Here is a 22,947-nt window from a genome sequence, read left to right as displayed (position 1 = left end):
AAGAATTAGGATTCACTTCAAACTCCAGTGTGCAATAAAATATGTGTATTATATCTTTGTTTTAAAATCCAGTTTTACATCACTTCAGCCTTCACCATAAAAAAAAAAATAAGAATCTGGAGTAACAAAATTAATTTAGTCGAATTCCTTATCGACTGCGGAATCGGGATTACTCGTCTCTATCAAGTGCGCTCTCTTATAAACACTGCGCCACTCGACAAGCCAAAAACAGATTGTTCCAGCGAATAACAGAATTCCAATGATTATCAACTGCGGATGGATTCCTATGTATGGGCTGTAGAAAAAGCTAGCAGCAGATGCCATTGACTAGCAAAACAAACAAAAACGAGATACATTAAAATTCTACTAATTATATCGATCAAGCAGCAGGTTAAGTACCGAAACAAACTTGAACAGCGCAAATGCTGGCGCGCTATCATTTGGGTAAATGCCGCCAAGGATACTATAGACTTGCGTATTGAAGCAAGCATCACCAAAAGCCACCAAGAAACTACTCAAAATGGCTAAAAATGAACTGCATGACAGAGAGGAACTGAAATGTTACCAGGAATTTAATTCAAACCAATTAATAAATACTACCTGCTTGTAATGAATGCAGTGTCAGTGGTATCCCCGAAAGGAGCATTATCTGGAATGTTGAGGAAGATGAGAAAGAAGCCAACGGCCTGTGTTAGAAATCCTGTAAGAATAATGGGATCACGGCCATATCGCACAGTTTTTGATCCAAGAATTCCAAACAGAGCTCCACCTTTAAACATTAACAACTGCCAAAATACTAGCAAGACGACGTATAGTAGCAAACAAAATATTACCTGCAATTTCACCGACACCAATGAAAATTCCTGATAAACCGACCAATCGTTTGCTGTCCTCAAATTCGAGCGTAAATCCAATACTTGGGCTGTAAACGCCACTTAAAAAGGAATACTCGATACCTGAGAAATTTACACTTGGATCGTTTCAAATAAAAATTCACCAAATAATTTTTGAATTACCAATATAAAAGAATGCGACGGAAAGAAGACCCATATCCTTTGTGAAAAAGAGTTTGATTGATCTTAAAAATGCATCCAATGGGCCTTGAGTAAGCTGTGCTCCGCGAGTTGCCACGGGTCCATCACCGGATTTAGAATTCGAATTTCTGGCTGCATCGGAATCTTTCATCTGAAATTACGCTGAAGATGAATAACTTTTAAAATCCCGAAAACAGATAAAAATCGATTACCGCTGGTAATACAAGGACCAATAAGAGACCTAGTGTACCAACTACCAGCAAAACGCTGTATAAAATGGTGCGTGTTTGCTGGTCGATTTGTTCTCTTCCTTGGAACAAAAAGAAAACGAACAAATTTCCGAAGAGAAAACTGCGACAATAAATAATCGTGAATACGAAGCGAGATTAAGTTAAGGTAAGTATTTTTGATTTCTGAATTAACCTGCATTGAAAAACTGCCCAAAAGACACCGGAATTTCTGGAAATATTGGTGCCATCGGAATTAAGTGTTAAATAGTTTCCCTGTCCTGTAAGAGACTGTAACATTGTACCGATCTGGCCAATAATATACACAATTAGATTACCTGTCCATATAAGAGCCGCTCCGAATCCGAGGAGAGCTGAACAAGTGTATAGAGCCCAACTTTGCTGTAGAAAGAAACTGGCGATATAAAGCCTAAACAAAATAATAAAACAAAATTTAATAAATGATTTTCCAAATCGCTAAATCTTTTATTCGGTTATTACGAGTAAAAGAAACCTCCAACTAGCATAGACCACTTTGGTCCAATGACGGAGATGATAGATGGAGAAATCCAGTTTGAAATGGATAGGACAGCATAAATAATGGCAAGACTAATGAAGCCATCCGCTTTGAAAGTTGGATCCTCTTGAGTAATGCTTTTGATCACTGTTTGCTGTTGCAGAGAATTCATATTTTGTTTAAGTCCAGAATTTTTTAGATTTCTAGAGAAATCGATAACACCTAATCTTATTGGGCATGTCAGTAGGTCATCTCCCGCCGCCTTTTCGATCTGGTTTCATTAAGCTAATCTATTGATCTCTGTTTTAGTAACACATTTTCCCGCTTTTCTCCTTTGACCTCCACTCATAAAATGAGAAATTTCCCGCGCGACAAAAATGGAACGAAGCTAAATTATGGCTAAAATAGAATTTGACTGGGAGGTAAGTATAGTAACCTTTTTTCATCGGCTAGACAACTGGTTTCTACAGAACTGAACTAATTGCAAACAACTTTCTCTTTCCTTTAGGCTCTGTTCCATGTGCTTTTAAGGAGGGAAAAGTTGGATATGGACAGCAGTATAAAATTTGAAAATTTTAATCAGTCATTTCTTGGATTGGTTCCATATTTGTTAAATACATTAATGATTATTATCAGGAGAAGGGCAAGAACTAGTGTGTTCACTCCCACATACCTGAATGTTGCCCATCGTCTGGAATGCTGTAAAGATCAGCATAAAAGCCAACCCCAGGACTATGACATTGATGAACTTTCTATCAATTTCCATCTTGATGTTTCTGAAAAAATGACACCTAAGAGAAAAGTAAAATTAGCTTCACTTTACAAGACTTGAGACTTTAATGGTATGGTATATTACTAACCAGACAGAAATGTAGCGGTCAAAAGTATTAAACTAGAAAGAAGAACACTTGCAACAGACAAGGGAATGATTGTCTATGGAAGGGGATGAAGTTGTAAAGGAAAGGTAGCCAAAAATGTTAGCCACTATTGGGGAAAAGCAGAGTAACTGGATGTCGATACGTTACAATCGTCTCTTACTCTTCCCTAATCCTACTGAAGTATTCGGTTTACTTCTTAGCATTTTGGGAGAACCAGAGGAGAACTTTCTCTACGTCTCTCCCAAAACACCAAAACAAATGTCAAATATGTTTTGAAAGTCTGCCCTCTATAGCCCTCTAGTAAAACTATTTTCTGCAAGGAATTTTACGCAACTTAACGAAATCTGTTTTGTCCAGACAATCCAGAGATAGACAAAGCCGAAAGAATTCTTGATACAAGTTTTGTTTTCGTAAACATATTGCGCATTTCGGTGACCTATATTTCGAGACCAACGCCCCCAGCGTTGTTATCCCACCGGATATTTTTCATTGACATTGATATTTCCTCTATTGAATATCACCCACTACCGCGAGAGGTTAAGAAAGATTACCATACAATTATTTAAATATTTAAACAGAATGTGTGTCGCTAACAAGCAGAAATAACACTTGATAATCTTTATTACTATTTATATTATTATTATTTAATTGATAATCTCTTAATACATCCGTATAGGAAGAAAATGTTTTGCAAAAATCAAACTTGATTATACTGAATGGATGGCTTTTTTTATTCGCAAATTTTACGAATTCGAGTAACAAACAAGTGCACAAGTTTGCAATGTTTAAAAAATAGGCGGGTTGACTTCATAGATTTGCGTCCTTGGGAGCCTCTGGTGATGAAACTTTTAAGCTTGGGCAAAACAATGTCCCTCAGGTGACCTTACGTCTCAATTCTCTTTTGAGTATTGTGATGATAAGAATTGATATAGTTATTTTGCTACGCAATTTCCATTTTTGCCTTGGCCAACCTGTGCATCCTATTATTAAGTTTATCCTTCAAGAAAGTATAGTTCATCTTACATAGCTATGACGACTGAAAACCTTTCAGCGATTCTTCACACGGTCAATGATCTTCGATTGGTATAAATTAATTGTATTAGAAAAACTTGCTTATCTTTAATTACATCTCTAGGAATTTTAATTTATTCAGGAAAATCGTCCTATCCCCCAGCCCAAAGAGAATGGTGAGGAAGCTATACTTTTACATGTCTATGAAGTGTAGGCAAAACATGTTCCCTGTTTTAGATGTTCTATCATTGAATTAGAATGTAATTTTTTTCTTCTTTGTAATCTAGAGGTTTTGTTGCGAATGGACAAAGTTGGAATATGTGGATCAGATGTCCATTACTGGGTGAATGGAAGAATCGGAGACTTTGTTGTGACCAAACCAATGGTGTTGGGTCATGAAGCTGCTGGAGTGGTACAAGAAGTTGGAAAAGGGGTTACACATTTGAAAGCAGGTTGTATTTGATATGCTTTCTGCAAAAATTTAATACTCATTTTCCTCTTTATTTTAGGAGATAGAGTAGCTATTGAACCAGGAGTTCCGTGTCGAACGTGTGATTACTGCAAAGGAGGTCGTTACAATTTGTGTCTGGAAATGGCTTTCTGCGCTACGCCGCCCTTCGATGGAAATTTGGCGCGATTTTATACTCACGCCGCAGACTTTTGCTACAAGCTACCTGATCACATGACCATGGAAGAGGGGGCACTTTTGGAACCCCTTTCGGTGGCCGTTCATGCCTGCAGGAGAGCTGGAGTCACCATTGGACAGAAGATTCTTATTTGTGGAGCTGGACCAATAGGTCTTGTATGCCTATTAACAGCTAAAGCTATGGGAGCATCAACCGTCATCATTACTGGTAATCCGATTTTGTGTTTGTATTCGAATATTATTATAAAGCCCAGTATTTGATTGCAGACATATCTGAAAGCCGATTGGAAGTTGCTAAAACCCTGGGAGCTGACCACACTTTACTGGTCAGTCAGAACGATGCGGAAACATTGGCCCAGCAAGTTGCTGAAAAACTCGGTTCGCTTTCTGATGTCACCATTGAATGTAGCGGTGCTGAATCGAGTATACGGCTAGCGATTTTTGTAAGTAATTTAAACAATTCTCATTTCTTTTTCACTAAGCTGAATAAAGTGTTATTACAGGGTACTAGAAGTGGAGGTGTAGTGGTTTTAGTAGGACTTGGACAGGCGGAAATCAAAGTACCTATCGTCAATGCAGCTGTCCGTGAAGTCGATATTCGGGGAATTTTCCGCTACGCCAACTGGTAATCTTTGACTTGTATAGATTACACGAGAAATATGATAACTATGTTTTCGTATAACAATTCCTAGTTATCCAACTGCATTGCAACTCGTAGCGACTGGACTTGTCAACGTCAAACCGTTAATTACTCATCGTTTCACACTGGAGGAAACTGTAAAAGCCTTTGAAACCGCTCGTGCGGCTGCCGCTGGAACAATTAAAGTGATGATATCGTGTTTCGATTAAAGAGATATCTATCTCTTTTGTCCATCCTTCAAATTTGGGCAAAAAGCTTTTGTTTTGCTTGATTAGCGCACTAGGGAGATGGGAACATATAACAGAAAAAACCAAAACGAAAATTAAATACAAACAAATCTTTACTGTTTACATTGGACTGACTACTCCTTTTAGCTGATAGAAAGAGATGCCAGATCCTGCTCCGGAAACAGCAACCAACGGAACAGTTTTAGGGCCACAACGTCTTTTGAAACGTTCAAAACATAACAGGCTTGGTACATTTGAGCTCCATTCGGCAATGGCCAACATGAAGCATGGTGTACCAGGATTGGATTTGCGAAAGTGCCGACCGGGTGAATAGACATCGTAGGAAATCTGCAGATCATCTTCATCAATTTGATTCAGTTCCTCGTCCGTTGGATTGTACAATCCATCATTGGCATAGTAAGGATCTCCTGCAATTAAAGATGGCGATCAATTAAATGAAGAAAGGAATCCGTGTTCTGCAATAGATTACCAATAAAATTCCCAAGTAAAAGAGGCTTAGTTTTCCCGCTAAAAAGGGGATTGTTGGTAGACGCCAAGCTTATGCTGGTCGCAACTTCTTCCCGATCTACACAAAAATGTAAGAAATCTTTTTTGTTGATGACATAGGTACTTTCCCTGTTACGGATGCTTTCAGGAAGGAATTCAAGATCAGAAAACTGAATAAGAACGGATTCCGATGCAGAGGCTAAGAGATGAGGAATGCAATCATAATCGGACGGTTCAGCTGCAGAAGAACCAAATAATAACTTGGATTTCGAGTCATATTGTTTTTCGCTGGAAACGTTAACACTTGTTTCATTTTTGACTGAGTGGTTTGACGGTTCATCCGTCCTGACCCTTTTAGGACTAGAAACCTGAACGGCATCACCAGAACGCTTTATCGAAATTGATGGAGAATTTACCCTGCGAACAAGCCGATAGCCTTGCCGGCATAGGTGAGAATATACACGGTACTTGAGAGTCGAACACAAATCTTCTACCAGTAGAATTTGATAGGCTTGTTGAACACTGACTGGGGTTCCAGAATACCATAACTCCAATTTCGACTGCAAAAATACCATCTGCCATAAAGGATTGCTCATGTCAAATGTTACAGCAAAAAAATTTTACCAATTCGATGAGAAATAGAGCTTCCTCTGGTTGAAGATAAGTCTTGCCATTCTTATCAAATCCATAAACATCCCAGCCACCGCCAAGCTTTTTTTCAATTTTAGCTACTTTTTCTTGAGGAAGCCAATCAGCTTTTGTGAGCAGATTCCTAAAAAAAAAAGTTATTCTCAATATAAGAAAGGAAGGTAAGTATAATTAGACAATACCTTCTCTCGGCCCTTTCTTCCTTTAAATAAGTCATTTTCTCCTCAACAATAGCATTAATTGTTGCTGTTTCTTCGGCAGAATGAGTGGGTACGAAATCTTTTGGTGGCATGGTGGGAAGGCTCCTTGGATGAGCTTTTCTAGACCTTAAGTCTAAAAGCTCTTTGGCACTGGAAAAAATTTAAATAAGAATGAATACCAAATCCAAAAACATTTTGTGCTAGTCTAGTGTGGTCAAAGACTTTACACACACGAATCCAAAAACACAAGACTATATTTTCCGTTAAGACGTATCATTTAATGGAAAAAAATCATGTTATTGTTCTTACCTGAGCATTCTACAGACATAAATTTCCACGTGTCAAGAGGTGTAATATATTTTACCACGTGTTCTAAACGTGTGCCATTTTTTTTCGGCTTTGTTTATCTAATTAGGAATTTTGAATGCAACAAAAATTCACAAAAATTCGTGTCTAGCCAACAGCGCCACCGCTGCGCTCGATAAAATAAATGCTACGGAACGTCAAGGTCAATATGTGCCTCTGGCTGAATGTTCATGTTTTGGCCGTCGTCTTTACAAAAATAGTTGTACTAGTCGAGCAAAAGAAGAAAAACTGCTTTTGGCAAATATTTGGAGCGTGAATATCCAAATGAGAAAGAAATAACGAACGCTGACGAAACTTGTAATGCCACCAACAAAGAAAGCATTGTGTAGCAAGTTGCTGCGTGACGTCAAGCGCCAAGTTGAACGATGGCGTCACGGGAGGAAAAGTTTACTTCTCGGGTTGTTGCGTGAGTTGTGGGTTCACATTTTTTATATATATGTATACGTTTCCTTGAAAATCTTTTCCAAGGCCACCTGTTGGTTTGAACGCCACATTCTTTAGCATTGGACAGAAATAAATACGAAGCATACGTCAATTTCCGTTTCATCCAAAGAACAATTTATTATGTATTCGAAGACAACAAAAAAGATGGTGGACATAATGGCTTTCTGATGAAGACGGAATAGTGTGTAAAGCAACAACGTCATATCAAATTAAAGAACAACTTTTAATGGTGGCTTCTTTCTTTATCGGAGAATTAAAAAAAAAAACGATGAATTTATGTGTTTTTGTTTTGTTTTCTTGTATCACTGGAAGAATTAAGCGCCAAACGTGTGTCTATGTGGGAATTTTCGTTTAGAAATTATAAGAAGTCTCCGATACGAGTGAAGAGTTATACAAGGATAATTAATTATGTATACATAACATCATCAATGTCGCGTTTTTTTTTCATTCCTGTTTTGTAGGGCGTGGTTTTTTTTTTTCCTCGTTTTTGGCGATGTTTTGGCGAGTTTTAAAGAAACAAAATAAAAGTGTGTGGAAGCTGAAATAATAATAAAAAAACTCACGCACCGCGAGATACACACACAGAAAACAAGAAATCCGTACGAACGTGACACACAAACACTCACACAGAAGGGGGCGGTTTTTGTTTTGGTATGGTTAAAAGAATAAAAGAAAAACTTGAAACAAAAAAAGAAAAAATTCTTTTTTTTTTGTGAACAAAAAAAAAATTGTAAAAAAAAACACACGGGGTTTTCCTTCCTGGAAACTGATTGAAAAATAAAAAAATGAATAAACAATATTTTTCACGGTTATAAACGTCCAACACGTACCGGTTTAAAAAAAAAGAGAAAAACATTCATTTTTCAAACAAATAAAAAAAGAAGATCAATCAATCAATGAGGGGGGAGATTCTCATCCATAATAAAAAACAAAAACAATCCAAACACACGGGTATCGAGATTAAACGAAAAGTGGGTGTTTTTTTTTATAAAGAGAGTATTTCGATAAGATTCCAAACACAACAGCTACAAGCAACACATTTTTCTTAGTATTTCTCTTTTTTTTAATATAAAACAAACAAAAAACTATCCAAAATGTTTTTTTTCTCTCTCTGTCTCTCTCTAAAAAGAACGGGAGGCATTCCCCCAGAAAGATTGCCACTTCATTCAACAACAACAAAAAAAACAACATGCTGTCAAGATTGAAAAAAAAAAAGAAAAAGAAAAACGGGGGAAGCCGTTGGGCTCACGCACAAAAGTGATAAAACACAACTAGAGTGTATACAGCTCTTTTTTTGAATTGAAAACAGCAAAAACCCACACGATTATTTTTTCTGTTTTCAAAAAATGGCGCACTAAATTGCGACATCCCGGTATGTAAAAAAAAAAAAAATTTGGCAAATTGGCGAAATTAAATTTTGGAATATGCATCTCGTCCAGATGTCATTCAATAGTATCCGCCGTACGGATGATTACGGGGGTAGGGTGACGGTGGAGGAAGCGGATAGGTTTGCGAATAGCCTGAAAGACCCTGCATGTTGACATTGCCCCAATTTTGAAGGCCATAACTGCCGGAAAAAACGCGCGATGTCACGGCCGCATAGCCTGGACTGGGCGCTGGACTTGGATACGGATTCGTTCCGCCACTCGTCGATGAGGAAGAAGATGAAGTCGTTGTTGTTGTGCCCGCTCCAGCCGTGGAAGCTGATCCAGGACTCGTTGAAGTCGGTGGACAACGTTGGCCGGATGAAGCTGAAGATCCGGTAACAGCAGCAGCAGCTGCTGCTGCAGCCGCGGCCGCCGTAGCAGCGAACCGGGCAAACGAAGGTTCGCTACTGCTCAATGATGGCGTTGCACATCGTGAAGGATCTTGTTGCTGTTGCTGTTGTTGTGGTGAGGCTGGTGGAAGTTTGTTACTTGAACCGTACGTCATCGATCCTGGTGTAGGGGGCGGTTGAAGAAGTTGTCCAGCATTGTAATTCTGTTGTTGTTGATTCCCATCAAATGAATAACAACTAGCTGGTCGTTCGGGATAAAAGGCTGTTGAAGTTTGTTGTTGTTGACCAGGTCCGGGAGTTGCACGCGCACTGACCGCTTGTGGACGTGCCAACGATGGATAATTGTCATCAAAATGTTGTTGCTGTTGTTGCTGCCATGGAGAAGGACTGGCCGGTGGATAACTCGACTCACCGTACGTACTTTGATTCCGCGAAGCTGCTAAATTGAGCGCCATTGCTTGCGGTTCAGGTGTCATCGGCATCGGTCCTGGGCTGTTGTGGTAGTTGACCGGTTGTCTACCACCACCACCACCACCAGCCGGAGAATTGAGATCAGCATGGTGATCCGGCGGGGAGCTGCCATTACCAGCAGCTGCTGCCGCTGCGGCCGCTGCTGCTAAACTTTGAATGGCCAATTCGGCCACAACGGCTGCGGCTGAAGAGGTAAATGATGGCAAAGGACCGGAATTGAGGACATCGTTATCCTTATCGTGTCGTAATTTGTGCAGAATCTCGTCCGATAAACTCGTGTTTTGCGAGGATAGGCCTACACCACTATGGCCGCTCACTCCTCCTCCACCGTTAACTGAATTTGCTTTGCGCCAACCGGGTTTCCTACCCCGACGCGGCATCTCGGGGATCGGATATGAAGCTCTCGGAGTTCCCGGCGGATTCGATCCATCCTAATTAAATAAAAGAAAGAAGGACGTCAATGGACGGAAATAAACAAAGGTGGAGTCGAATCAATTTCGGAGAAATAATAAAGAGGATGAGGGGGAAAAAAATAAAAACATTTACATCAATTGTATCGAACAACACCTGCTGGCCGCTAGGATCCAGGTGCAATCGGGTCGGTGTCGTCGGTGGCAAATCGGGTAATTTGCCACGGCCAGGATCTTTGATGACGCCACCGGAATAGGCGTCGAAAGTGTACGGGATGCTGCGTTGCACCGTCGGCATATTATCCTCACTGAATCCATGAGCTTTACGCAAATGAACTTGCAAACACTGTTTCGTTGAAAACCCCAATCCGCATTCCGTTTCAGGACACCTTGAAAATTTCCAACAACAAAAATCAATTGAATCCCCGTTATTTGCATTCCCGCGTGTCACGAAACTCACTTGAATGGTTTGACTCCCGAGTGAGTCAACAAGTGGATTTTTAAATTGGATTTCGTTTGAAAGAGTTTGCCGCATTGGTCGCAAACGCACGTGCCCGAAGCGCCTTGTCCGTGAATTTCACCCAGATGACGTCTCAAAGCGGCTCGTGTGGTAAAGACGGCTGGACAGGCTTTACATGGATGATGAGTGCCTCCACCGCCGGACAAACCTCCGCTAATGTTTGAGCCGTCATCTACAGATATCACGGGGAGGAAAGAAAAAAAAAAAGAGAGAAGGTAATGGTATGTCGGGAGAAAAAAAGATGTGCGTGTGTGTGGATCGAGCGTGTGTGTGTGTAGAGACTGTTTTATTGATCGAGAGTCAGGCCAGCTGCGGGCGGTATAGAAAAAAGGGAGTCGAAGGTGAGAAATGTTCCACCCGAAAGTCATTTTCAAATGTGACTGGAACATACAAGAGAATGTAGTGGGAGGAGAAACAGCTGTCAAAAATGTTTCTTAAATGGACACGGCAAAGATTTGAAAGGTTTTAAAAATGTACCGCAATGGCCGAAATCGCTGCCGGCGTGTTCAGCTTCAATGTGAGCCTTGAGTTTTTGCGGCTGCGAAAAATCTTTGCCACATACATGGCACTGAGGGCGGCAACGGTCTGGATTGGCCGGACAGCCGTACGTCCGATGAACGTTTAGATAAGTCGGTCGCAAGAAGCTCTAAAAAAAAAAAAAAAAATGAATAAATGGTACGCATTAATGGCAACGCCTCCTCCCCAAAAAAAGAAAATCGCCAATGGCAACAAAAATTGCATTTTTCAATATTTTATTGGCCACTATACGTTGAAAAAATCCTTGTTGTCAAGCAATGACCGGTCCAATAAAAAATAATCCGCCCGAGAGCATTAAAAATTATTTACGACGACGTTACCTTGTTGCAAAAATTGCAAACGTATTCGCCGCCCTGGTCGTGATCGCCCGCGGTCGACGTATTGGCCAGACTATTGTCATCTTCTTCGTCCACCATGTTATCATCATCGTCGTCATCCGAAGGGTAACTAGCGTGTTGTTGTTGTTGTTGTTGGTCACCAGTCGGACCGTGATTCCGATTGTTGCCGTTGTGAGCGGAGAAAGCGGCTGCAGCTGCAACGGCCGCTGCGGAAACTCCATCGGCGTGATGGTAATCGTAACCATGGTGATGCGGATGCTCTTCATCGTCCTCTTCGTCTTCATCATCATCGTCCACGGCGACAGCAGTTGAAGATCCGGCGGCTGCAGCGGCAGCAGCAGCAGCAGCAGCTTCTTCCATCTTGAGTTTTTTGTGCGGATGGGCGGAAGACACGGGATTGTCGTCTTTGGGTTCGTTGTTACGACGCGGAGAGGAGGAAGAGGCGCGTCTTAACTCAAGGTCGTGTTGATGATGATGGTGCGGATGACTGGCGACATCGTCTCCAGAGGGCACACTGCCGCCGGCCCTTTGATGATGATGCTGCTGCTGCTGGACTGGCTGTTGAAGTTGATCGACCCGGCCGCCGTTGATTTGATTGCGGTGCTTTGGCTTCTCGCATACCTGCTCCTCTTGGCTGTGAAAACGTCGTAAAAATACTTTCAATAACGAGGTCAAATGATTTTTTTTTTTCAGGGCAATTAAAAAGTACTAGTCTACTTCTTCCGCATAGGCTTTTTAAATTGCATGTGACCTTGCTAGCGAAGAAATACACTTTTACGAGTCTTTAGAAATGAGAGCGAAAAAAAGAACTGGCAACTTCTACAACTGTTGCACGCCCGTCATCTCATAAGTGCGTAGTATAAATCGTGATAGTATATATATATATATATACACACATAAAAAGAAGTTGCCTGGATTCTCTCTCCTTGAACGAGAAAAAGAGGACACACACGAGTCTTGGCTCGGATTGATTTCTTCTAGGGCGTGTGTGTGTAAAAGGGGGTTCTTTTCTTGGGCGAAGGGCCATCTTTCTTTGCCGAGCTTTTTTTTTTTCCTTATTGATTGGATCCCAGAGTAGCCCTCCCACCACCCTACTACCTTGAACCCCCCGCCCCTCCACAACTCTCCTCTTTTTTTTTTTTTTTTTTGCTAGCGCGTGTCCTTAGGCCTAGAAAAAGAAGAGTGACCGTCACTCAGCCTCTTTGGCTCCACCCATCTTCTGACTAAAAAGAAGTCTACCCTCTACTTTTCGGGTCACCGCGGGAGATCTTGTCTCTCTCCCAGCCCTCCGCGATGGAGGGGTTTTACCACCCCATCTGATGGGGGAAAAGAAAAAGGGAGGCAAAGTTGCCTCCCTCGCTTTTCTCGGTTGCGGTTGGCCGAGACGCAACTTGGAAGAAAAGAACTGTGGCGCCGCGCGCGCCTTCTTTTCCCCCCATCAGATGGAAAGATCCACCACCCACTGACCGTCACCCAACGGGTGGAATGGGGGGCCTTCTTTCCCCTATGGTCAAGAACGTTCTTCTTTTGTTTCGATTCTTTTTTATATTTCCCTCTTCGTTCTTTTTGGGGGGTTGTAAAAGAAAAATAACACAAGAAGAAACGACGACCTGACGATGACACGACATTTTTTGAACCCTCGGAATTGTGTGTACCCAAAAATGATCATCATCAACGCTGCCGACACGATGAATAATCTTTTTTATTTGTCTTTTTCTTTAAGAGTTATTTTACCTGAGACGTTCTTCTGCAAGGCGCAATAGAAAAGAGACGAAATCGACGTCGCCATTGTAGCCGAGTCGCGTTTTGAGATCGGCCCAGTGGCGGGCGTTGTTCTTGCCTATATAGATGGTGCGGGCGGGATCGGTCGACGCCGGATACGGATACGGGTAACCACCTTTGGGTGGTCGACCTTTTCTCGGTCGCATAATCTGCCCATCGGGACCGATGGCGGCCGCTGCTGGCATTTTTTACGTGAGTTTGTTTTCCCTCTCTTAGTCCTGTTTAGTCCGTGCAATTTATTAATTATGTTGTGTGATTCTCTCCACGAGTTCAACTTTGGCACAGTTCAAAAATAGATCCGCAGTGAAACTTACACGTGCCTTTACACGATGGCCAATGGTTTCACTTGACACTGGGTAACACGCACATGGTGCCTTGCACGTTGCACCTGCATCAACACTTGTTTTGTTTCTCTTGTTTTTCACGTTTGTATTTCACTCTCGTGTTTGTTTGCTTGTCGGGTATTAAGATGTGATGCGGGAAAGTAAAAAGAAATAAAAAAATAAAAATAAAAATGTTTGGCGCCAAGAGAAAAAGGGGCGAGGAGTAGGCGACAGCCGCGACCTCACCGCACGGAAAGCTTCAACTGGACTGAAGCTCCTCTAGCGGCACGACTTAGCAAAAGTGTGTATAAAGAACTGCCTTCCTTGTAGGGGGGCGGGCGCTTTGGACGAAAGGAGGGAAAAAAAGCGAGAAAAAAAGAATCGTCGTTTCTGTTAACTATCGATTCATATATCGTTCAACCATCGAAAAGAACATCAAAAAGTGTTGGAGCTACGAAAAAAAGAAATAATAATAATAAATAAATTCCGGAATGGGGGAACCCAAAACACGATCAACACACTCTTGTTTTTCTTTTCTTTTTCTTTCCTTTTCTTTTTACCATATTCAAGAATCTTTTCTTTTTCAATCTATAGATGTGTGGTGGTATGACCTAATAAAAGGGTGGGGACACCTGCTGCTGACCAAAAAATTGAACAAAAAAAGATGGAAATGTTGAATGCCAAAACTTCTTGTGTTGGACTTGTGTTGGGGGTCTAAATTTACAATGGCAACAAGACACCTTTAGAAAAAAAAGTCTTTGCGTCGGGTGTTCTCCAAGGTTAACCGAGAGAGCCCCCGAAGACGACGTCTTTTGCTCGTACATACACATTCAGAAAACGGCGAGAATGAGAGAATGACGAAAAACAAGTGGATGGAAGAAAAACCAGATGAAAATAAGGATGTCCTGCTGGCCACGGGGAGGAGGGGAATCTACGCACACACACATGCATCTATTTTCAAAAGAAATGGCGTCTCTTGTTTTCATTTTAAAAACTCCCGTCAAGTGCGTATATATGTGTGTCTGGACACTCTTTATACTTTTTACGTCATCTTTTTTAAACGATTCTTCGTGAATAAAAAGAAGAAACCCAATTTTCGTTGATGGGCTCCATACACGTCGGTACGTCGAACATTTCCCGCGGGATTCAAAATGAAAAAGTTTTTTTTTTTCTCTCTACAAGATGATTGGGTGAGAATCAAGTTCATTGTTGACTCTTAAAAAAGTCTGAACGCGTAAAAAATAAAAAGAAGCCTCAGCCGCCCGAGTCAGCAACTCCCCCCCATTTTCACCCACCCAGGGCCCTCCTGCCGGGAGTCGGCCATGTTCTTTCTTTTCCCCTCTCTTTTTCTCTCAGCATCCGCTCTTTTTTTTTCTCTCTTCTTCTTCTTCTTTTTCGTCCTGATAGGCTCTCCCCCTCCATCCGTCGTCTGTGTTAAGAGCCTCGTACGTGTGTGCAGTGGAATCAACTCCCCCTCCTCTTCTTTTTTTTTTCCTTCATCATCGGCGCAGGGTCCAGGGAGACTGGCCCGTCCGATCGATGCCGTGAACCTTTTTTCCTTTCCTTTTTCCTTCGTTTTCACCAACCCTCTTTTACGCATCCTCCCGATTTTTTTTTTTTTGCTTTCGTAAAACATTTTAAAAAATCTCGTAGTAAAAATTGTTGAGATAAAACAAACGCGCAGAAAATAAATGCGTTGTTACATAATTTTTTGTTTTTGATTTTGCTTAAAAGATAAAAATCATCCCGATGAAAAAAAAAAAAACGTTTTCTACTTGACTCAGACTATAGTTTAAGATGACCAATGCTGCTTTTAATTGCGCTTGAGTGACATACCACCTCCGGTCGTTCGTTTTTTCTCTCTCTCTCTCCTATCAGCTGCACGTATGTCTGCACGCCCCCCCCTAAAAGAACTCTTAGACGACTAAAGGCTGGGATGATGGCCTCTTTTTCTTTCAAGGATCCCCCCCCCTCCTTTTTTTTTTGCACGAAAGCCAAGGTTTTAAGAGCAGAGAACAAAACGCGAGTTGTGTATGGTACACCTCGTGCAACTTCTAATAATAGAAAGCAAACGAATATGTCTTAAAAGAGAGAAGAAAGTTATTGGCAAGTTTTCAACGTCATATAATTGCAGCAAACACGCAGCTTCCGTCAACATCGCCCAGTTGAGAAAGACGGTTTATAAAAAAAAAAGGGATATTCACGCAGGTCAGGTTCTTTTTCCACGCGTGAATAATAACGCGAGCACGAGGAATAATAATAAAGGCACGTGGTTACAGTTTACAATTGTAAAAAGGAAAAAGAATAGATAAAGAAAGGAGGCAAAAAAGGGTGGGAAAAAGAAAAACAACATTAAAAACAAAAAAAAAGAAAAACTAGTAGACAGGCAAGATACAGCCGTCATAATTCATCCGGTACTACCGTCAACGCCATCTGTCGATCAAACCAGCAAAACGTTTTGGGAACGACCAACTAGAAGATGCAAACAAAGATGTTTTAGGGTCAGACAGACATGCCAATATTAGCATGGCATCCATCAATATTTGAATATATTTAAAAATAGACGAAAAAAGTAGGCGATAGTAAAATGTATAATCACCCCTTCAGGCTGCTGGAGACAAGCCAGATCAGATTCAAGTTTGGCTAACCACTCCGAGTCAACGAGGATCTGAAGCCAAGGACCTTTGGCGACGAGAGGAGCCGACGGAGACGCCAATGCGCCTCCCACTCTGCCCGTCAGGAGCGTCACGGCCGTTTCACCCGCCACAGCTTTAAAGGTAAAATGTCGGTCATGTCTGAGTCGCCCTCTATATAAACCAAAAAGTTTTGCTTGAAAAAAGAAGTTTATATAACAAGGATTAGATATGGACCGTACCGAAGAACGACGGGCAAAAGAGACGCAGCTTCCAAGTTGAGCGTTAAATGAACACCCTTATATAGACGTCGAATTGGCCAGATTTCTCCACTGGTGGACTCACTATCAGTAGGCGTTGGTCGATGGCGCCCGAGGGTCGCTTTTCCGGCTGCTGCTTCCGGTTCATCCTCTTCGTCTTCCTGACTACTAGAGTCGTCATCCTCTTCTTCATCTTCCGGACTTCTCCAAGCTGAACCCGTCTTCGAAGTGACTCTCCTCTCCTCCCAGTGGCACCGGGCGCTGACTCCTGATAAACTGCATCCATCACGATCGATTCCTAAAAATATGACAAGAGGGAAATACATCGGATCCTATAAATAACTTTTCAAAATGGCTCCTATGAGGGGCAGCAAACTTTTGTGTACCATGTTCGACTTCACGGCGGAAGGATGGCTGCAATTCAAATAGTGATAACTGACGCTGCATGTCGGCAACCAGCCAAGGGCCTCCCGCACTGTATGTAAGAAAGAAAGAAATTTGAAAATAACTGTACAGAAAGATAGTTTGAACTAGAAAGTTTAATTACGAAGGAACTCTTCGCAAAAGTTCCAAAACGCTCGTCCCGTTCCAATGTTGGGAAATTTGTAATTCTTCTTCCGTCACAGCGACGACTTGTAAAAACTTTACAGAGCCTGCCAAATGATTTGAATTTGGATTCCTTTTGTCAATTTCTTTAAGGCGCTTTATTTATTATACCTAATGGCCCCTGTACCGGTGGCAAGAGAAGATCTTCCGCCAGCAGCATGTGTTGCAAACGACATTCAAAATCAGACCCGTCCAACGGGCAATGCCAAGAAACGTGATCGCCAGCGAAGAAGGAATTTCCAGTGTGGAAAACATACTTGGCTAGGGCTTGTAACAGAGCTGCTGGCCAAGTGGGGGGTGATGTGGCTTCACCAGATTTTTTGGCAAGTCGGAAAGTTAACTCAAAACCGAAACCACTAGGAAATTCTGGTCCTGAAGGTTCATGAACCCTACCATCACCATGTAAGTCTGTTAATCCAAAACTGTCATACAGTGATTTAATGAAGTGTTTTGCAAATAATCATATCTTTGTTAACCCACCTAATGTAATGCCAATGTGGTGGAATATGTAGTTCTGGTATTCCTGGGTGATCATACATACTTATATAATCTAATGGATCGGGACCACCAAGCCTGTAATAAGGAACCCATATTTAATTTTCTCGATTGGAATCAGGCAGTCAACTCTGATAAAAGGAACAACTGTTGATGACTGTAGGTCACCAACATTTTTCCAGTTTTTAAAACCATCATCTCACCAATATTTTATGAACGCTGTCACCTGAAGAGGGTTTGGTTGGTGAGGATACACTTGTTTACATGATTCATATAATATTTCCAAGCCGAGGGCCGACGAAGACGGCATGAACTGTTGACCGTCAAGAGCACTTTCGGGAACGAAATTGTTGCTAGCACCTGTCACATTTCCGGGCGCACACGTGTTGCTAACTGAAGAGACGTGCACTTGTGCTTTTTGCATTTTGGGACTTTAATTTAATCCCTACATAAGAAATTAGGCTTTTTTCACTTTTGTTTGTGGTCACAAAGCCTCCATTCCAAACATTTTTTACCTAGCAGAGGAATTTTTAGAAAAAAGCCCCGCCATCAATCGTTTGGCAGCACTAGTTTATATGATTTGTGAATCTAACTCTTTAATAAAACATGTGGTCTGATCAATTAAAAAAATGCTTTATAGACATTGAAAAAAGCCGTAAAATCGTTTGGGTATATTTTTTCTGAAGATTCAGCTATTAAAATTACACGAAATCCTTACCTTCATGAGAGACATCTATGAATAAAGCCGCAGGCTAATAGACGTGTCATCGATCGGCCACAGTATTTTTATTTACATTTCCAAGTACAAAAAAATACCACCCACACGCACAACTACCCGTCTCCTTTGCACAATTTGCACCAATGGCATATTTATTTTAATAGTTTAATATTCCCGTCCAACTTTCCCCATCTAGTGCAATAGAAGTAGTGTAAAATGGTGCAACAATCTAGTCTACTTGTGAATCCAGTCGAACCCAACGAGTTAGATGAAAAGCTACGATTAATTCCTCAGGATGATGAAGACCAAGGTATCAATTGTGTAGTGTGGAAAGCAGGCTTGCCCTCATATCTAGTTATTCTGTTCTGTACCTAGTTTGATATCTGAACCTACAGGGAGAGACAATCGACAGCTTTATGTTAAGAAAATGCATGTTTTGTCCTCTGCGATCCATTGTCTTCTGTTTTAGACTTACTAGATTAATGTTATGTAGTAACAGGGTTTTTATTATTGAAAACAGGATGCTGGGGGACAAGGCATACCCTTGTCTTACTGGGTTTCTTGGGGTTTGCCAATGTCTATGCCATGAGGGTGAATTTATCCGTGACGATCGTAGCGATGGTCAACCAAAGCGCCATTCCGCACATCAATCAAACAGCAGTCGATATCTGCCCGGTGACTCCGGGAAGCGATCAATCTGGACTAGTTAAGGTAAAAATACTCCTACGGTGTAAACATGTCAAACCTAACTGCAAAGTTACTAGGATATAATCCTCGGCTTTGCGTGTACGCTATGCCCTTGGGTCCATATTCAGAGATGATGTATTGGAAGCTTTCAGTAGACGTTGTTCATCCCTTTATCATCCCTATTTTCTATCTTTCTCTTCCGAGAGTTAATCCTGTCACGAGTCTAGGCTTTGTTGTATAGAGCCCCCGAAAAGGCCTCTGGTACTTTTTGTAGACTGGCGCACAACTTAAGCTTGTCTATTTGTCATTCTCCGTCAAACGTAATTCCATACGAAACTAATGATCTTCATTCTTTCGATTTTCAACCAAAAATAAAGGATGGAGAGTTTGCATGGGATGAATATAAACAAGGCATCATCCTCGGATCCTTTTTTTGGGGCTACGTTTTAACGCAGATCCCTGGTGGGAGGTTGGCGGAGCTTTTTGGCGGTCGAAAATTGCTTGGCTACGGCATTCTCAGCACTTCCGTCTTCACTTTATTGACTCCCTTCGCTGCACGTGCTAGTGACACTTTACTGATCTTCTGTCGCGTCCTAATGGGATTGGGAGAGGTAATACGATATTGCCGTACTAATGTGACCCATTTGAAAACAGCCCCGGTGCTCTTATGGATTGGTCTCGTCTAACAAATAATCATCATTTAAAACGTCTATTAGGGCGTTACGTTTCCTGCTATGTACGCTATGCTTGCTGAATGGGCCCCACCGTGGGAAAGGAGTAAAATGGCCGCTTTCGCCTTTACAGGTCCAATTAATAATCTGTTACTTTGCTGTTATGACCAAATCTCTCACGGAAATACTTTTAAATGAATTGTAGGTGCTCAGTTTGGAACAGTTATCACCTTACCTCTGTCGGGAATCCTTTGCGAACACGGTTTCGACGGTGGTTGGCCAACAGTATTTTATGTATTTGGAACGTTAGGTATAGTTTGGTTCGCTGTATGGATGCCTCTGACTGCTGACTCTCCATCACGCCATAAAAATATTTCTAAAGAAGAAAAAGAATACATCTGCAGCTCGTTAAGAGATTCCATCAAAAGGGTAACTCATTATTCTGTCTTCAGCAGCAAGCTGATTAATCGATTTTTGTAAATATGTCTTGCAGAAAAGTGCTCCGGTTCCATGGCGATGCATGTTTAGATCCAAAGCTTGTTGGGCCGTCGGTGCCGCAAATGTTGGCCATGCCTGGGGATTTTACACTCTATTGACCGAACTTCCGAGTTACATGGATAACATACTACATTTTAATATGAAACAAGTACGTACCACGAAACACCGAATGTGCGTAGCTATTCAAACTTTTGCCTAATTTAAATTTTATGATTTACAGAATAGTTTCGTTTCTGCTCTACCGTATTTGGCAATGTGGCTTTTTTCGCTGTTATGTAGCACAATCGCAGATCTGCTCATTTCAAAACAAATATTTAGAGTCATAACTGTTCGGAAAATATTTAATTCGATAGGTAATTAGAAGCAAAGGTAGACCTTAATTTTTCTGGTTGATTTCACAATTTATGAAATTATTTTCAGGACAATATGGACCAGCATTGGCATTAGTAGGTGCTGGATTCATTGGATGTAATACTGTGGCAGCCGTGATTTTGCTGACCCTGGCCGTCGGACTCAGTGGTGCTTCTTACTCTGCTTTTCAGGTAGAGCTCTAAAAGGATTTAATTGAAAAGCCCATTTACGTCAAAGTTTGTATTATTGATGACCAGGTGAATTTTGTCGAAATCGCGCCACCATATGCCGGTACTTTGTTTGGTGTTACTAATGCGGTAGCCAATCTCTGCGGATTCATGGCTCCTTATGCTGTCGGCGTGCTAGTGAAAGGAAACGTGAGTCTTACACGCTAAACGTTAAATACTAATACGTTAATTTACTAATTTGTCTTACTTGTTCTTCTAATCCTTGGTTATGGCAACGGAAAATTTGAGCATAATTCTCTTAGCTTTTCTAGATTCATCGTTTTAATTTTACATGCTTTTTCTGTGGACAGCAAACACTTGGCCAGTGGCGCTTAGTATTTTTGATCGCTGCCGGAGTTTACTGTGTTTCCAACACGATCTTTTTGATATTTGGATCGAGTCAAGTACAACCGTGGGCCGAATGCGAAGATCTCGGTGAAGATAAAACAAGAAAATTGTTGTGAACACCGTCCATTTTTAACCTAAACCTATCTTTCTCTCTTTCTTTTTCCTCATGCTGCCTCGTTTTGGATGTGTAGGAGCAGAGGAATCAATCCATGTTGAAGAAAATGAAGAGAGCAATGATTTCCTTTCTCGTCCATTCCCTTACATCCAACCGGATACGTTGTTTTAATTCCATAAATCTTTACATTTCGAATCACTTATTTTAATTTAATTTATCGAATTGTTTTAAATGTCGCTTTAAATGTGTTGATGGAATACAGAATAATGCAGCCAAAAGAACATCTTCGACAAACTAAGCCGATTTTCAAAGCCCTTACGACTTCACACTATCGACGAAATTCGTTTCATTCTATTACTTGCGTGTGTTTTCCTTGATTCGTAGTCTGCTAAATATGTGATTCGTTATTAGCCTGTAGATTTTTGTGTAAGATGTCGGAAGATGCAACGGATGTTGTAATTGTTGTATGTTGCATGCGAGAATTCGTTGTTAAGGATATGCAGTTCTTACAGGGACGATAGGTGGTGTTCTGGACTTGTAGACGACGGGACACGTCTCGAAAATAATAAGTTAAATTTTTTCGAAACAACGGCTAACTATTGAGATTGTTAAGGATTGCTACGTTTGTTGAAAATGTCAAAAAAAGATGAGACGTTTCGTGGTGTCTTAGACGCGGAAGAAAAACATGCACATTGGGGAACCATTGGAGTCGCTTTGATTGTTGGTCTCATCACGCTGTGTACTATTTGATGGTTCTCATGTTGACAGCTGTTGTGATTTTAATCAATTTTTTTTACAATTTCTTTCAGTTATTTTCCTTTTTGTATGGAGAAAAGGACGTGTATCACGTCGTGGAATCTGCTTGGTAGGGTTGTGTGAATCTGGCAAGACACTAATCTTCTCTCAATTGATCTATAAAAAAGCTGTTGAAAGCTTTACCTCAATGAAAGAAAATGTAGGAGTATTAGACATTGCTAATAAGGTAAAAAATAATATGCTCTATCCAAACTTTCTATTTACATTTACTAAGTATGTTACCAAAGGGGGCCTTAAAATTAATTGATATCCCTGGCCATGAACGTGTTCGCCAACGCTTCTTTGACAGTTACAAAAACACAGCAAGAGGGATAGTCTTTGTCCTTGATTCTTTTAGTCTTAACAAAGATATTCGTGATGTTGCTGAGTATGTTCTTATTACAAAGGGTCATAGAAAATTATATAAAACCACCTTGTAATTAGATACCTTTACACTATCCTGAGTGATCCTGTAGTGTCATCGAACCGACCCCAGGTGCTTATCCTATGCAACAAACAAGATCATCCTTTAGCTAAAGGACCCCAAGTTATTCAATCTGTTCTTGAAAAAGAAATGTAAGTATTACCAATTGATAAATGTTGCCAAAAAGACAAATATTTTACCCAGTTAACCAAAAGGAATGTGCTGAGAAACACTCAAACCAACCAGCTAGAAGCTGTAGCTGAAGGCGGAAACAGAAAATCATTCTACCTTGGACAAGGAGGCAAGAATTTTGAGTTTGCCGATATTCGTTCTTTGCGCGTGGAATTTGCCGCATCAAGTGCCCAAACAGAAGATTTGGAAAATTTGAAAAAGTGGCTGCAATCAGTTGCTTAACCCTCATTAATTAATTGTGTTTCTCTTGTCTATAAATGACCTAAATACATGACATCCATCTATTCCTTATTTCTTTTCTTGGCTGCTAAAACACATACATAGATTTAATGTCGTGATGTTTTCTGATGTATGCAATAATATGATTTCTAACATATACAGTTTATTGCAATAAAGTATTAAATAAAAATAAGAAACCCATATC

The 22,947-nt window shown here is 40.9% G+C and overlaps 7 protein-coding genes and 1 long non-coding RNA gene across 13 annotated transcripts; 4 read left to right on the top strand and 4 right to left on the bottom strand.

Annotated features, from left to right (window-relative positions):
* Positions 1-30: 30 nt before the first annotated feature.
* LOC116925278 (UNC93-like protein MFSD11) lies at positions 31-3,022 on the bottom strand. Of its 3 annotated transcripts, none has more exons than XM_045175633.1 (11): positions 2,799-3,022; positions 2,452-2,569; positions 1,763-1,932; positions 1,600-1,691; positions 1,458-1,542; positions 1,247-1,385; positions 1,017-1,185; positions 834-956; positions 601-769; positions 400-535; positions 31-327 (listed from the first exon to the last, which is right to left on the bottom strand). In XM_045175633.1, the coding sequence occupies exons 2-11, from the start codon at positions 2,542-2,544 to the stop codon at positions 136-138; spliced, it is 1,368 nt and encodes a 455-aa protein (XP_045031568.1). In that variant the 5' UTR covers positions 2,545-2,569; positions 2,799-3,022; the 3' UTR covers positions 31-135. The 3 variants fall into 3 exon arrangements, with proteins under 3 accessions (XP_045031568.1, XP_032787852.2, XP_045031569.1); XM_032931961.2 differs by having other exon boundaries at positions 2,639-3,021; XM_045175634.1 differs by lacking the exons at positions 2,452-2,569; positions 2,799-3,022 and adding an exon at positions 2,001-2,055.
* Positions 3,023-3,421: 399 nt separating this feature from the next.
* LOC116925283 (sorbitol dehydrogenase) lies at positions 3,422-5,303 on the top strand. Its single transcript, XM_032931965.2, has 7 exons — positions 3,422-3,739; positions 3,810-3,843; positions 3,955-4,119; positions 4,177-4,521; positions 4,581-4,756; positions 4,817-4,938; positions 5,006-5,303. Exons 1-7 carry the CDS (start codon positions 3,686-3,688, stop codon positions 5,160-5,162), a joined length of 1,053 nt encoding a protein of 350 aa, XP_032787856.1. The 5' UTR covers positions 3,422-3,685; the 3' UTR covers positions 5,163-5,303.
* Positions 5,276-7,053, bottom strand: LOC116925295. The gene is made up of 5 exons (XM_045175635.1): positions 6,845-7,053; positions 6,518-6,685; positions 6,312-6,459; positions 5,671-6,247; positions 5,276-5,608 (listed from the first exon to the last, which is right to left on the bottom strand). Exons 1-5 carry the CDS (start codon positions 6,850-6,852, stop codon positions 5,301-5,303), a joined length of 1,209 nt encoding a protein of 402 aa, XP_045031570.1. The 5' UTR covers positions 6,853-7,053; the 3' UTR covers positions 5,276-5,300.
* Positions 7,054-7,436: 383 nt separating this feature from the next.
* LOC116925264 (mucin-5AC) lies at positions 7,437-13,365 on the bottom strand. Of its 2 annotated transcripts, none has more exons than XM_032931935.2 (6): positions 13,133-13,365; positions 11,381-12,032; positions 11,001-11,169; positions 10,464-10,695; positions 10,140-10,392; positions 7,437-10,024 (listed from the first exon to the last, which is right to left on the bottom strand). In XM_032931935.2, exons 1-6 carry the CDS (start codon positions 13,363-13,365, stop codon positions 8,792-8,794), a joined length of 2,772 nt encoding a protein of 923 aa, XP_032787826.2. In that variant the 3' UTR covers positions 7,437-8,791. The 2 variants fall into 2 exon arrangements, with proteins under 2 accessions (XP_032787826.2, XP_032787827.2); XM_032931936.2 differs by having other exon boundaries at positions 10,161-10,392.
* Positions 12,032-15,210, top strand: LOC116925302. The gene is made up of 3 exons (XR_004395409.2): positions 12,032-13,045; positions 13,122-13,372; positions 14,098-15,210. It is a non-coding gene; the product is annotated as an uncharacterized LOC116925302 (long non-coding RNA).
* Positions 15,211-15,611: 401 nt separating this feature from the next.
* On the bottom strand, positions 15,612-18,153 carry LOC116925250 (suppressor of fused homolog). 2 transcript variants are annotated; one of them, XM_032931925.2, is made up of 8 exons: positions 17,701-18,153; positions 17,483-17,575; positions 17,114-17,424; positions 16,944-17,049; positions 16,783-16,871; positions 16,379-16,694; positions 16,103-16,310; positions 15,612-15,975 (listed from the first exon to the last, which is right to left on the bottom strand). In XM_032931925.2, exons 1-8 carry the CDS (start codon positions 17,919-17,921, stop codon positions 15,904-15,906), a joined length of 1,416 nt encoding a protein of 471 aa, XP_032787816.1. In that variant the 5' UTR covers positions 17,922-18,153; the 3' UTR covers positions 15,612-15,903. The 2 variants fall into 2 exon arrangements, with proteins under 2 accessions (XP_032787816.1, XP_045031567.1); XM_045175632.1 differs by having other exon boundaries at positions 17,114-17,410; positions 17,701-17,843.
* A 138-nt stretch (positions 18,154-18,291) lies between these two features.
* Positions 18,292-21,393, top strand: LOC116925249 (putative inorganic phosphate cotransporter). 2 transcript variants are annotated; one of them, XM_032931924.2, is made up of 11 exons: positions 18,292-18,525; positions 18,736-18,926; positions 19,280-19,513; positions 19,619-19,706; positions 19,779-20,002; positions 20,067-20,219; positions 20,292-20,424; positions 20,492-20,613; positions 20,680-20,799; positions 20,961-21,084; positions 21,195-21,393. In XM_032931924.2, the coding sequence occupies exons 1-11, from the start codon at positions 18,432-18,434 to the stop codon at positions 21,281-21,283; spliced, it is 1,572 nt and encodes a 523-aa protein (XP_032787815.1). In that variant the 5' UTR covers positions 18,292-18,431; the 3' UTR covers positions 21,284-21,393. The 2 variants fall into 2 exon arrangements, with proteins under 2 accessions (XP_032787815.1, XP_032787814.1); XM_032931923.2 differs by having other exon boundaries at positions 21,189-21,393.
* Positions 21,394-21,622: 229 nt separating this feature from the next.
* Positions 21,623-22,807, top strand: LOC116925256 (signal recognition particle receptor subunit beta). The gene is made up of 5 exons (XM_032931930.2): positions 21,623-21,851; positions 21,922-22,094; positions 22,156-22,295; positions 22,352-22,483; positions 22,547-22,807. Exons 1-5 carry the CDS (start codon positions 21,746-21,748, stop codon positions 22,743-22,745), a joined length of 750 nt encoding a protein of 249 aa, XP_032787821.2. The 5' UTR covers positions 21,623-21,745; the 3' UTR covers positions 22,746-22,807.
* The last annotated feature ends 140 nt before the right edge of the window (positions 22,808-22,947 follow it).

This window comes from Daphnia magna, linkage group LG6 (assembly GCF_020631705.1).
Source record: "Daphnia magna isolate NIES linkage group LG6, ASM2063170v1.1, whole genome shotgun sequence".
Classification (NCBI taxonomy): Eukaryota; Metazoa; Arthropoda; class Branchiopoda; order Diplostraca; family Daphniidae; genus Daphnia; species Daphnia magna.
Note: the sequence above shows the minus strand (reverse complement) of the source record. Positions and strands in the feature narration are given on the sequence as shown.